The sequence below is a fragment of the Dipodomys ordii genome, unplaced genomic scaffold (assembly GCF_000151885.1).
Source record: "Dipodomys ordii isolate 6190 unplaced genomic scaffold, Dord_2.0 Scaffold24, whole genome shotgun sequence".
Classification (NCBI taxonomy): domain Eukaryota; kingdom Metazoa; phylum Chordata; class Mammalia; order Rodentia; family Heteromyidae; genus Dipodomys; species Dipodomys ordii.
In genome coordinates this window covers 7,542,860-7,556,361 of record NW_012267240.1, presented here as the reverse complement: position 1 = coordinate 7,556,361, position 13,502 = coordinate 7,542,860, and the positions used below count along the sequence as shown (strand labels likewise).

Below are 13,502 nucleotides of genomic sequence, written 5' to 3'. Positions count from 1 at the left end.
GTCGGTCATGGGGCTTGAACTCTGGGCCTGGGCGCTGACCATGAGCTCTTCAGCTCAAAGCTAGCACTCTATCACCTGAGCCACAGTGCCACTTCCGGTTTTCTGGTGGATTATTGGAGATAAGAGTCTCAGGGGCTTTCCTGTCTGGGCTAGCTTTGAACCTTGATCCTCAGATCTCAGCCTTCTGAGTAGCTAGGATTACAAGTAGGAGCCACCAGTGCCCAGCTCTGAATGTAATCTTTGTCCCATAGAAGCCACTCCCAAAAGTCACCCTGATGCTAATGCATCTGCCTACAAGCCATTCCTACACAGTCAGCAGAAACCATGAAAAAATCAAGCAGAAAAGGTCAGATAAGTTGATGTTAGGGAAATGAACCCTAAGATATGTATTCAAATGTTTTTTTTTCTTTCAGGTGATTGTTTCTAACACATTTATAAGATTATTTCTTTGTTGCTTTGTATGTCCCTCCCCCATGGTATAACCCCTGTTTTCACTGTATTTGAGGTTGGTATAATTTGTGGAGGGGAAGGGAAAAAACAAATTGTTTAAATAGGGAAACAGGTGGATCCATTGCAACAATGAGATGTACAAGTCGTTATGTGGAAAAACAAACTTTACAACTTTGGTGGGGGGGGGAGGATTGGGTGGGGGACGGGGAGAGGATGGGAAAGGGAAACAAAGGGGAAACAAAGGAGGAGGCTAAAATGCTTGATAAGAAATGTACTCATTATCTTGCCCATGTAATTGTAACCCCTTTGTACAGTATTTTCACAATAAAAATTTTTAAAAAGAAACCATGAAAAAATAGAAATACTTAAGAAGAGGCCTATTAACTCTGCAAACAGAAATATATTTGTAATCTACACCAAAAAAATAAGCAGGCAGATCTTCAGAAGTTTAGACAATGCTGTTCCAGCTTTGGGGACTGGGTGATATTGACAGAAAGAGCAGGAAAAAATAACAAAATGTACTCTTCTTTGATAATTTATTTTTGCCAATCCTGGGGCTTGAACTCAGGGTCTGGGCCCTATCCCTGAGCCTCTTTGTGCTCTAGTACTCTAGTACTCTACCACTGCACTACAGCACCACTTCCATCTTTTTTGAGTAGTTTATTGGAGATAAGAGTCTCACAAGACTTTTCTGCCCAGGCTTGCTTCGACCCAGGATCCTCACATCTCAACCTCCTAAGTAACTAGGATTTATAGGCATGATCCATTGGTGCCTGCCAAAATCTGAAAGTTCTAACAATTTGAAGTTCTAAATCTAAATAGGCATCTAAGATAAGACTTACAGTCATTTGATCCATAGCATGTGAGATGGTACTTCAAAGTGAAGATGGCCTGGCCAGCAGATTGTGTGATTTAAGGTTTTTCTTTTAGTTTTAACTCCTCTCCTCCTGCATCCTCTGAACCACTGTACCCAGTTTTCTATCACCAGACTGTGCAGCTATTCTTTTTCCTCTTCTCTTCTCTCTCTTAATTCTCAAAGTCCCAGACCCACAGACAAGAGGAGGAAACCCTGTAGTGAGGACTCTGATCAAGGTTGCTTGGTGATCAAATATAGTTTGTCTTTGTCCCAGCTTCAGCTTTGTTTGTATGCATAAAATTTCTTATGTATCCCAGAAAGAAAACATTGCATGATAGAAGTGTTTGGAATCAAATACTTGTGTGTGATCACCTTCCTCATAGATATCTCTAAAGGAGAAGAACCAAAAATATCGAGACCTCCAAGACGACCCCGGAAACCCAAAACATTGAATAACCCTGAAGACTCCTCATACTATTACCTATTGCACGTAAGTGACTTGCTCAGGATCAGCTGAGAGTCATGGTGTCCTCTGAAGGCCAATGTGGAAACCATGGCTATATTATGTTGCCACAGAGGAAGGTCAGACCAAACAGAGACACCTCTTAGTTTCTTCTTTGGTGACTCTTCCCCAAATGAATATCTGGAGTCTTTGCTGTCCTCCAGTCCTCTTCCTTATGATGCAGGCCTGTCTTGTGGCCATGTACCAGACACATCCTCCCAGCAGCTTTCTCTGAGCTTGTATGCAAATATCAACCCAGAAAGGGAAGTCCATCATGGAAGAGCTTTACAGAAAGGGACATTTGCATGAAGGGATGCATTATGGTGAAACTAGAGGAAAGGGGAGGAAAGGAGAAGTAGACCCTTACTGAACCTCTACTGAATTTCAGGCCTAGAATGAGGCCTGGTTACATTCATTGTGTGTCTAATCCTACAACAGTCTTTAATGTTGTCTCCACATTGCATCTCTTAAGATCTTGTGATACAGGGTGAGGATGTATCAACCCCATGGAAGGCTTGTTCATTTTATTGAGGTCTGCTGGCCCCACTCGCAGTATGCAGCAGGAGAACTCACAGGCATCACTCTTGCTAGGCTGCTCTTCCTCTCCTGTCTTCTGACTGTTTTCTGACCTCCATGGATGTTTCTGTCATCCACTAGGTTTCCTGAACCAAGAGCATGGAAGTCTTCCTAGGTCTCATGCCTGATACCTACATTGGTTTCTCTACATTATGGCTTCTGCCTGCAACAGCTCCCTCCATGTCCTCTTCCTTCTCTTACCCTCGTAGGAGGGTTGAGAGACCACCATTTCTCATCTGCATTATTTCAGGCCTCTTCTCACTGATTCTAATCACATCCATCTCAGCCTATCCCAGAAAATGTCACTAAATCATAAACTTAATAGCTCAGCAATTCCATCAGCATGAAGTTAAGATTCCTTCCAAGACCTCTATTGGAACTGGGACTATTTATCAGGTCACTGCTTGAAACTGCCAGTGAGCATCTATCTTTCTCTTGGGCTCTCGGGGTCTTTGCAACCCTGGTACCTCCATTAACAATGCTTTAACACATCTGCTGAGAATGTATTCGAATCCAGACAACTAGAGAACCAGAGAATGTAGTAGAACCCCAACACCTTGTTGGCAGAAAATATGAAGCTTACACTTAACTACCCAGTTAGCCAAGCTTATGTGGTTCTTTTCCTTCTCTCTTGAGTTTTCCCAGGAAGTTCCTCTCCTTCTTGGTTTTACCACAGTTTCGTCTTAGTCTCTGTCATTTCTTTTAGATAATTTCATCAGCTATCAGGACCTCAGCTACTACTTGTCTCTAAGTCTTTGTGTCTAGTATAAACTTTAATCTCCAAACTCAAATATCAAGCTGCCTGAAATTTTTACATAGTCTTCATGAGCAGGCATACTGAGATATCACCAGATGAGTACATGCATTCACATAGCTTTGTTAGGTTATAAATCACATATCATCCAAATTATGTAGTTAAAATAAACAACTAAAAGTGTTTGTGACTTTCTCTAAATCTAACTATGCTACAGTATTGTGAAATTTATATAGTCATGTAATCTCAACAAAGAAATATTTGGAAATATATATGTATATATACAATCAAATGGCTTTTGTAACAACTATCAACAGACAATTTTGCAACATTTTCGTTACCTCAAAAAGAAGCACTACCCATTAGGGGTCATTCTCTACCTTCCATGCATTTCCTCAAGACCTAGGCAGTTACTGATCTCCTTCACATCTTAACTTTGTGGCTTCTGGCCTGGACATTCGATATAGAATTCTGTGCTATATAGTCCTTTGTGAATTGCCAACTAATTTTACAAACTAGTAACTTATTGTTCTGACTCCTCCCTCTTTCTCATCTGCCATTAAGATCATAATGTTATAGATCATTATACTGTGATTTTACTTTATTGCTACTTATTTTTGATTCTTCTACTCTCTTTAGAAGTCAATCCAAGAGGAAAAACGAAAACCAAGGAAAAACAGGTAACTATTATGTCTAGATTTCCAAAAAGTCATCTAATAAGAACAAAATTATGAATCCCTAAATTCAAATTAGGACTAAAAAATCATATTTGGAAACTAAAGGGATTTTAACATATTTATGTAGTAAATGTGTGGCTTTGTCTATGTAACTTAGAAAAGCTTACCTTTTGGAAATATATTGAGCCAAAGCTGTATGAGACATTCACTAAGAACTCTTATATATTTAGAATGAGTTATATATCTCGAATAGACTTTGATTAAAACCATTGGGTGGTTTTAATTGGGTAATTTGAAGTTGGCCCTATCCATGTATTTACTTGCTTTTTGTCTTCCAAAATGCATGGCTTTAATTCTGATGCCTTATGATTTTTTGGGTGGGGGGTCCAGTCGTGGAGCCTGAACTCTGGGCCTGGGCACTGTCTCTCAGCTCTTTAGCTCAAGGCTAGCACTCTACCACTTAAGCCACAGCGCCACTTCTGGCTTTTTTCTTTTTGCTTATGTGGTGCTAAGGAATTGAACCCAGGGCCTCATGCATGCAAGGCAAGCGCTCTACCACTGAGCCACCTTCCCAGCCCCTGCCTTATGATTTTTATAGAGTCATAACAGCAAGATTTGTGTTTCCTACCATATAAGATCTCAGTCTATTAATGCTTTACTGTTTTAATATCATGCCACTGTTATAACTAAAAGTCACATCAGTTAATTTCCAGACACTACTCAGAACAAAAAGATGGTTCTTCCATTAAGAATACAGAGGTTCCTTTGTTTTTGTTTTTCTTGGAGTTTGGGGGGGATTGTTGTTATTGTTACTGCTGTTGTTCTTGTTGTTGTTCCAGTATTGGAGCTTAAATTCAGGACCTGATGTCCCTTAGCTTTTAAGGTCAAGGCTAAGATTCTACCACTTGAACTACAATACCACTTCTGGCTCCTTGGTAGTTCATTGGAGATAAGAGTCTCACAGACTTTCCTACCCAGGCTGGCATTGAACTGTGATCCTCAGATCTTGGCTTCTGGAGTAGCTAGGATTACAGGCACGAACTACTAGCACCTAGCTTAAGAACACAAAAATTCTTAATAGAAAAATGCACAAACACAGAGTGTCCTGTTTATGAATCAGTCATGTCCTGGACATCTATATATAAATTATCCAAGTCCATGTATAAATTATCTAAGTCCATATATAAATCTACCACTTGAAACACATTTCCCTATAAGCAGTGGATTTTGAAAGATACTTGTTTATCTCCAACCATGGGGCTACAGATCCTGGGCACCACAGAACCAGCCTTGGCCCAAGTGGATCCAAGGACACACTTTTTTTTAAAATATATTATTTTATTGCAAAGATACTGTACAGAGGGGTTACAGTTACATAAGCAAGGTAATGAGTCCATTTCCTATGGAGCATTGTTACATCCTCCTTTGTACTTCCCCTACCATCCCTTTCCTCCCCACCTTCCCAACTCCCACCCCATCCCCTCCACAAAGTTGTGAGGTTCATTTTCAACACACTGTCTTGAACATCTCATTGTTACAATGGGCAAGGACACACTTTTGTGTGCATTGTCCTGTGTGAATACTAAAATCTAAAACAGAAACCAACCTGCTAAAGGCCAAAGGATAGGAGGAAGCCCAATGGCTGTGTGTGAAAGTGATAACTTAAGGTCAGGAAGCCAGATATTTATCAGGGTGCCAATGGCTGATGAAGTTTGGGAATGCTTTGTGCTCATACATAAAGGCTGGCTTTTCTGGCAGTGGTTCAAGAAGCAGTTGTAGGCCCTGTTAGAGGCAGACCATATCAGAATACTGCCTGTAGTCACTGTCTGTTCTGAAAACTACCAGCGCCATGCCAACTTAGCACTGACAGAAGCAAGAAAAGCTGCTCCATCCACTAATGTTCTATTCAAGGTAAGAGATGGGAGGGTTTGTTTTTTAATTTACTTTAATTTACTACTTTTGCACATCTCAAGACTTCTTCCATTGGCAGGTATGTGTTAGTCGGAGTATTTTAAAAAGAAGAAAATGTGTCTATAAACTGAGTAGAAATGTAGACTAATACTATGATATGTTTATGTGTTCATTTACAGTCAGGGAAAATTATTAGATTTGGAAGATTTCTATTATAGGGAATTTTTGTCCAACCATTCTGGACCAAAGGATTATTGCCCTACTTCAAGAGCACAAAATCCAGATGAAGAACTCCAGAATCAGCGCTTCAAGGCTAAGGAAAGGTAAGAATAATACACTTGAAAATACAGTCTGTTCAACTTTATTCCCAAATTTTTATTTTTAAGCAATTTCATTTCATGTGCAGACTAATGGCATAGTATTCTTACTAATTGCATCTTATTTTTCGAAATCATTTAGCTTTCCAAAGTAAAATCACTTCAGTTTCTTCAGCAAAATCCAGTTTCTGTCTACCTTCTTGGTATAAATATTAGTAGCAAATATTTTGGTTTAGATGATAAGCTAATTATCCTAGGAATATATCACATGTATAGCCTATGTTAAGTTCTAACCAATGTAATTTTAATCACTTTTTGGATTCTTAATTAATTGCTTATAATATTCAGAATCAGAGATATGAGATGACAAATAATTTAGGGAAAGTTTCATAGAAAAACATGTTCTTTAAAAAATATATATGTTCTTGGATTTTTCACCTTGCTACCACCTTTATGACATTATTTTCTTTTGCAGTTTATTTACTGCTTTTGGGAAATTTTTTCTTTCCCCCAAAAAAATCTTTATGAAGTTTGAGCTTGAATGTGCATAATTATAAAAATAGATATATGGCTTTTGTATGTTCTTCTTCCTATGGTATATCCCTCTTGTCACTATTTGATTTTGGTACCCTGCATCTTATCTATACATTTATCTAATTTGGGGAAGGGAAAGGAAATAACAAAATGCTGAAACAAGGTCACAAGATGACCCATTGCAACAATGATAGTCACAACACACTATGTTGGAAATGAGCCTTACAACTTTGGGGGAGGGGAGTCGGGGAGTGCGGGAGGTAGGGAAAAGAAGGGATAATGGAAGAAAAACAAAGGAGGAAGTAACAATGCCCGACAAAAAATACACTCATTACCTTACTGATGTAGCTGTAACCTCTCTGTACAGCATCTTTAAAATAAAATAAATAGGTATATGGGCAATGGGAGTAATGACAGGAAATTGAGAATTCTTCATGCAAAACCCCCAACTAACATCCTATCATACTCAGACTCCTCTTCATCAGCCTAAAGTAGCCTCCTCACCCATCTCTTCTACACTGTGATGTGATTGGTTGAGAGCAGAGGTTTTCATTCCAGAGTCTTAGATTCGAATGGGCTACTTTATGCTTGGGTGATGAACCTGATAGTCTCTAACATCTTTAAGCTCCAAATTCAGCATCTGCAACAAGATTTGCTGACAGCTGCCTCCTTATATTAATGTAAATATTTAATGAACTGATAAAAGAGAGACATCTGTCAATAGTAGTGGTTACTGTCATCTTTATTTGCTTTTCTAGTATCTACTTGAGCTATGACTTCTACCCCTTGTCTCCAAAAAGAAGATGTATTCTTCCATCTTCGAATCAAAAACTGTAACATGTTGGAGTCTAAATGGAGCCCTGGTCTCACCACATGGCTCCATATAAGAGAGCACAAGTACCCAGAAGACGAAATGACTTGTCCCAGCTCTCCTCTTGAGATAGGAACCTAAACTCAATAGTTTTTACTGATAATCTGCTTCCCATATTAGCCAACCACTCTGCCTCATACGCAATATACTCATCCTCTCCCAGCCAAGATATATACACAACTGCTCTAAAAGGATAACACCCTGAAATACTGCCTATTGTCCATGAATGTCTGTGTGTGTGTTTGCCAGCACATGCGTGCATGAGTGTGCACACATCAATAGAATCAGAGTGCCAGCAGCTAGTACTGCGTACTGGCCTGCTCCAGGCATACAGCTGCTATCTCATTTAATCCTCATGACAACATTTTGAGACAGTGTGTAAAGTTTAATGGCTAAGTCTGCAAAGTTTAATGACTGCAAAGAGTCACCTAAACAATAAGCAATGAAGCCAGGAAACTTCAACATGAAACTTTATGAGTTTAGAGCCAATGACTTTAACCTTGATTCAGTATTACTAATTTATTTGTCTGTTAGTTTATTGTGCCTGTACTAGGGCTTGAACTCTGGAACTAGGTACTGTCCCTTAAGATTTTTGCTCAAGGGTGGTAATCTACCACTTGAGCCACAACTCCACTTCAGGCTTCTTTTGTTAATTAACTGGAGATAAGAGTCTCATAGACCTTCCTGCCCAAGCTGGCTTGGTACCAGGATCCTTAGCTCCTCAGCCTCGTGAGTAAGGATTACAGGCATGAGCCAGGGTGCCCGGCTTAATATTGCCATTTTATGCAGAGCCTTGTGATATGATTTAAGGATTGGGTGAATACAAGAAGATATAAAATATGGTCATCACATCCAAGGGGATTGATGCTAGAAGGAAAATATACTGATGTAACAGAAATTAACAAGGTAACTCTAGGAAGGGATTTTTTTCTAAACTAAGGAAGACTGTGAAGACAAATTAGCCAAAGGCCGTGCTTTAAACTTGATAAGATCCAAGATTGAAAAATAGGAAACAAAAACAAAAGAGAAGAAACATTTTTGGAGAATTCAGAGACATTTAAGACTAGATAATGCCATTGTAGAAAGAATAATTGTGTGTGTGTGTGTGTGTGTGTGTGTGTGTGTGTGAATATACACACACAGCTAGACTCACAATTATACCAACTACTGATATCACTCAGCAATGTATGAATAGGTCTCAAAGTAAGAGGCATGAGCAATGATAAATCTAATGCATTGTGGATTTTTTAATTGCCAAACAAAAATCACTATACTATGGTGTAGAACATGGTGTTTTGAACTACATGTAGGCTAAACTGAACTAATTAACATATCATAAGCCTCATATGCTTACTATATTTGTTTTGAAAATACTTAAAATCTGCTTTTAAGGCAATTTTCAGTACTCAATCATCATGAACTCTAGTTATGTTGTAAAGCTCTATTATGTTGTAAAATAGATTTCTTAAACTTATTTCTCCCTATAAATCAGTATCCTTTAAGCAACAATAACCATCATTCTATTGCTTGTTTCTACGAGACATTTTTAGATTTCACACACAAATGGGATACAAGTCTTTCTGTACCTGACTTATTTCATTTAGCATAGTGTCTTCCAGACTCATTTATATTGTCCAGAATGACAAGATTTCCCTATTTTTAAAAAACCAGGGCTGGGAAGGTGGCTCAGTGGTAGAGCGCTTGCCTTGCATGCATGAGGCCCTGAGTTCAATTCCTTAGCACCACATAAGCAAAAAGAAAAAAGCCAGAAGTGGTGCTATGGCTCAAGTGGTAGAGCACTAGCCTTGAGCTGAAGAGCTGAGGGACAGCGCCCAGGCTGAGAGTTCAGGTCCCACAACTGAACCCCCCCCAAAAAAAATCAAAAAACATTATCATTGTGCATAGAAGCCATGTTTTTTTCTTAATCTGCTTATCCATTGATAAACACATTGGTTTATTCCATGCCTTTTATGTGAATTTTTATTGTAAAGATGATGTACAGTTTATTGTAAAGATGATGCAACAGTTACATAAATTAGGTAATGACTAAATTTCTCTTTGAGCAGGGTCACCTCTTCCTTCATTTTCTACCAGTTTTTTTCTCTCCCAATCCACCTCCCCCCCCAAGTTGTACAGTTCATTTTCAACATAGTGCCTAGTGTATTCCACATCTTAGGTGAGGCTTCCATACACATGGGTATCTCTTTGAAATACTGTTTTCAAATCACACCAAGTAATGAGAATGTTTGATTGTACAGAAGTTCTATTTTCAATTTTTGAAGAACTTACATATTGTTTTCAAATGGCTCCACTACTTTACATTCCCACCAACTGTGAGTGAGGGTTCCCTTCTTTCCATATCCTCATCAACACTTGTTGTCTTCTTTTTCTCAACAGTCACCATAACCCGTGTAAGCTCATGGCTCATTGTGGTTTTAATTTGCATTTCCCTGATGATTAATAATAACTTTTTTCACGTTCCTGTTGGCCATTTATATGTCTTCATATTAGAAGCATCTGTTGGAGGCCTTTCCCCATTTTTTTTTAAAAACCAAGCTATTGTCTTAGTTGATATTGAATTGTTGGGATTTCTTGCACATGTTGAATATTAACCCCTTATCAACTATATCACTTGCAAGTATTTCTTACCATTTCTGGTTTATCCATTCACTATTTAGTTGCTTTCAAGTTTGATGTAATCTCATCTGCCCATTTTTGCCCCTGTTATCTGTACTTTGGGGGTCAGGTACAAAAATTCATTGGCTAGACCAATGTTGTGGATCTCGTTTCCAGGTATAGTCAAAACCTAGACAGTCCTCACCTTTTCCTCCTCAAGTCTAGTCCCTACCACTACCAGTCTTGCTAGAGCTGTGGCAGTATCTTTTAACAGGCCTCCCTCCTACCAGGTGGACAACCAAATCCTTTTGTGAGTCTCTTCTCCCCTCATAGCCCTTCTGTTTTTCTCAGTTCAAATTAATGTCAAATCCTTGTCATGGCCTCAAAATTATCTGCAGCATTTTACCCTCAACCAATCCCCTGCTCTCATCCCTTATTTTCCCACCCCTTGCTTATTCTATTCAAGCTACAACGGCATCTTTGCTGGTCTTTGAACATCATCCATACCCTGTAGTCTTAGTACTTTTCCCCTAGTTGATCTATTGTCCTGAAGTGACTGTTCTTTCTCCCAAGAGATCTATCTGCATGCTTCACTCTCTTTTGTCAGGCTTCGTTTCAAATGTCACCTTATAAAGGCATTTCCTGACCCTCATCATCTACAAAACAGCTTGTCCACCCACCATCCCTCTGCCCCAGTACCTACCTGCTTTGCTTTTCTCTATAGCATTCACCATGTGATGCTTTAAAATTATATGCGGTCCTCCCCCACACTAGACTTCAAACTCCATGGGAGAAAAAAAGTCTTTTTTACCCCAAATATATACATTTAGTTAGGCACTCAATGAATGAGTGAATGAAGGAATGAAGGGATCTATTTAACTACACTGTAGGGAGAGAGTCACTTCCCCAGGCAAATGGAGGAATCTGAAAGTAAACATGGATGAGCTTGCCAGCAGTGAGTCCAGGAAAGCTGGCTAGGCATCCTCATTGAAAACATAAGTAACACCATCATTGTCACTGTGGGAACGGTTGATTTGATTTAGGTTAGTGTCTCTAAAGAAAACATCTGAGCAGTTGGGGAGGGAAGGGAAATAAGAGTACCTGTTTAGGCATCTTGAGGTGTTGTGGTTTTTTTCCTGTTTGAGGAAAGTATACTAAAATTAAGGTAACAAAATCAATATTTGTTTTATTGATTGTGATTATTTCTATCCAAAGGAAGCTTGTCTTCCTGCTCTCCACCTTCTGATGTTTTTCTTAGCTCTCATCCAAAGACAAAGTCGCCCCGTTCTCATTTTGAAAACTTGCTGAGAATCATGTAAGGCCATTGGCCTTACATTTTGATTGTACCTTTCTGAAATGCCTGTGGTTGGTGGAACGAGGGAGGAAGAGGATCCGCCCTTCTTGGAGATGCGAGTTAACACTGGGCTCTCCCTTGCAGCTGCGGGGCAGCGGAGGAAACGACCGGTGAGGAGGAGGAGGAGCCAGAGGAAGAAGAAAAGGAGGAGGAGGAGGAAAAGGAGGAGGAGCACAGCGGGCCAGCAGACAACCCTTATGACTACCGGAGGCTCCTGCGCAGAACCTCCCAGCGCCAGCGACTCCTGCAAAAGTTGTAGCCCAGCCACTAAGTGGCCACTCCAAGACAAAAAAGAAGAAGAAAAAAAAGCCCTTGACTGAGACTGCCTTTGTTCCTTAAATGCTAGAATCACCCTTGGGTGTTTTTAAAGACTGCCTCCCCCCCACCCCACACACACACATCCACGTGTCCTTTTACTGACTGGCCATCAGGGTCCCTGTCACCTGTTAGCAGCTGCTTCTGTGGACTCAACTGTGCCTGAGCTGTTGTCCCTCTTTCTCTCCTCTTTCACATTGGTAGTATCGACTATTTTTTTCTCTCTTGCAAACAGCTTGCCCAGATCCACTGTCTACTCCAGAGAGGGTGGAATTTTCCAGAACAAAGCAGGGTGGGGAAGAACTTCTAAGATCAACTCCATCCCTAACTTAAACCTGCCCTTCCCTTGGTTATTAAGATTGCTAAATAAAAGAAGCACCCTGTAAAGTCTGTGATTTGCAATGCTGGTCTGCTGTGTTCCCTTTGGGTGAGCTGAGGCTCCCCTGAGTCTCCTGCAAACCCTCACCCCTAGCCACCTCAAATAAACCTACAGTCACCTAAGTTAAAATGCCCAAGCTTACCTCCCAATGAAATCTCCAAACCTCCAATGCACCATCTGCCTAGTGCCCCCCAACAAACAAACCTCTCTTTGGTCCCCGCTTAGAAAAACTCTAGCCCTGACTGTGAACAGAAATGTCAGATTTTATATTCTTCTCTGCAGATGTAGAGCAGCTGCTCTGAATTTGAGTCCATTTGGATGAGGAGGGAAGGTACCGGACAGAGGGGAGAGGTTTTTTTTTGCCTGAGACAGCAAACTGCAACATTTGTGAACATGGCTAAGCCCTTCTAGGGAACAACCATGGTTTGTATGGAGGACATTCTCCAAGTCTTCTCAGCCTGGAGAGGGCATGAAAGAGTGAAGAAGTAATTCCACCTACAACTGAATCCACAGAAAGACCTGGCCAGGACAGAGCTTGTCCTTACAGAGGGCACCTTCTGCCTTATACCCAAAGGTCCTGAGCCAGAAGATGCTGGGAGAGATCAACTAGGAGTATAAGAGGTTGATAACCTTTGTTGAGTCTCTGGTGATAACATTTTCTCAAGAGAGGGACTTGTGCAATCTCTTCATTTTACAACTTGATAGCTAGTTCAGGGGAAAAGTTCAGCTGGGGCAGATTTAAGCCCCAAGTCATCAATTATGATGCACTTTCTGGGAATTAACGCCTCCCCTCTACTAGGATTTGGAAGCAAAGGGATGAGTCAGCCCTGGTGTGTGGCCCCAAGGAGCGGCTAGACTGGCCCCAATACCAGCCAAACCAGCTCTGTGAAGCACATAGATGGGTGTAGGTAGAGACAGGAGAATCTCTTCTCTGAGGTTTAACCTCCTGCACTCCAACCTATAGATCTACCAGGAAGCCCTCAGAAGCAGGTGCAGTGCAGAGGAGCTCTGCTTCCCACCCAGACCCACCCTTCAATCCTGGCTTCCCATTTGGCCCCTGCATACCCAAAAGCCCTGGCAGCCTGGCTCTTCCCACACTGGACAGAGAAGCAAGCAACCCTCTCCCCTAAACTCCCCACTCCCCAACCCTCATTGTTTCAGTGAAACTGGAAAATGGACTATGGTTAAACAATGTAATATTTTTGTTTTCTCTTCTTTTTCTTTCTCCCTTTGTATCCCTGCTTTCTTTCTCTGACCCTCCACATTTAAACCCTGAAAGGACACTGGGGAAAACACTTGAACCAGATTTTTTTTTCAGCAACACGATCTCTAAACTAGAAATAGGTCATCCAAGGAAAGTAGGGGGGGGTCTGCCTTTCTGCCCAGAAAG

The 13,502-nt window shown here is 40.6% G+C and overlaps 1 protein-coding gene across 1 annotated transcript in view; it reads left to right on the top strand.

The window, feature by feature from the left end:
- Window positions 1–11,677, top strand: part of Myo3a (myosin IIIA) — a 172,856-nt gene extending 161,179 nt beyond the window's left edge. The window contains exons 29-34 of the mRNA XM_013014592.1: window positions 1,690–1,796; window positions 3,778–3,818; window positions 5,906–6,049; window positions 9,846–9,859; window positions 11,503–11,528; window positions 11,573–11,677. Of these exons, the coding sequence (XP_012870046.1) occupies window positions 1,690–1,796; window positions 3,778–3,818; window positions 5,906–6,049; window positions 9,846–9,859; window positions 11,503–11,528; window positions 11,573–11,677 (437 nt within the window). The remainder of the gene's footprint in view (window positions 1–1,689; window positions 1,797–3,777; window positions 3,819–5,905; window positions 6,050–9,845; window positions 9,860–11,502; window positions 11,529–11,572) is intronic.
- Window positions 11,678–13,502: the final 1,825 nt, after the last annotated feature.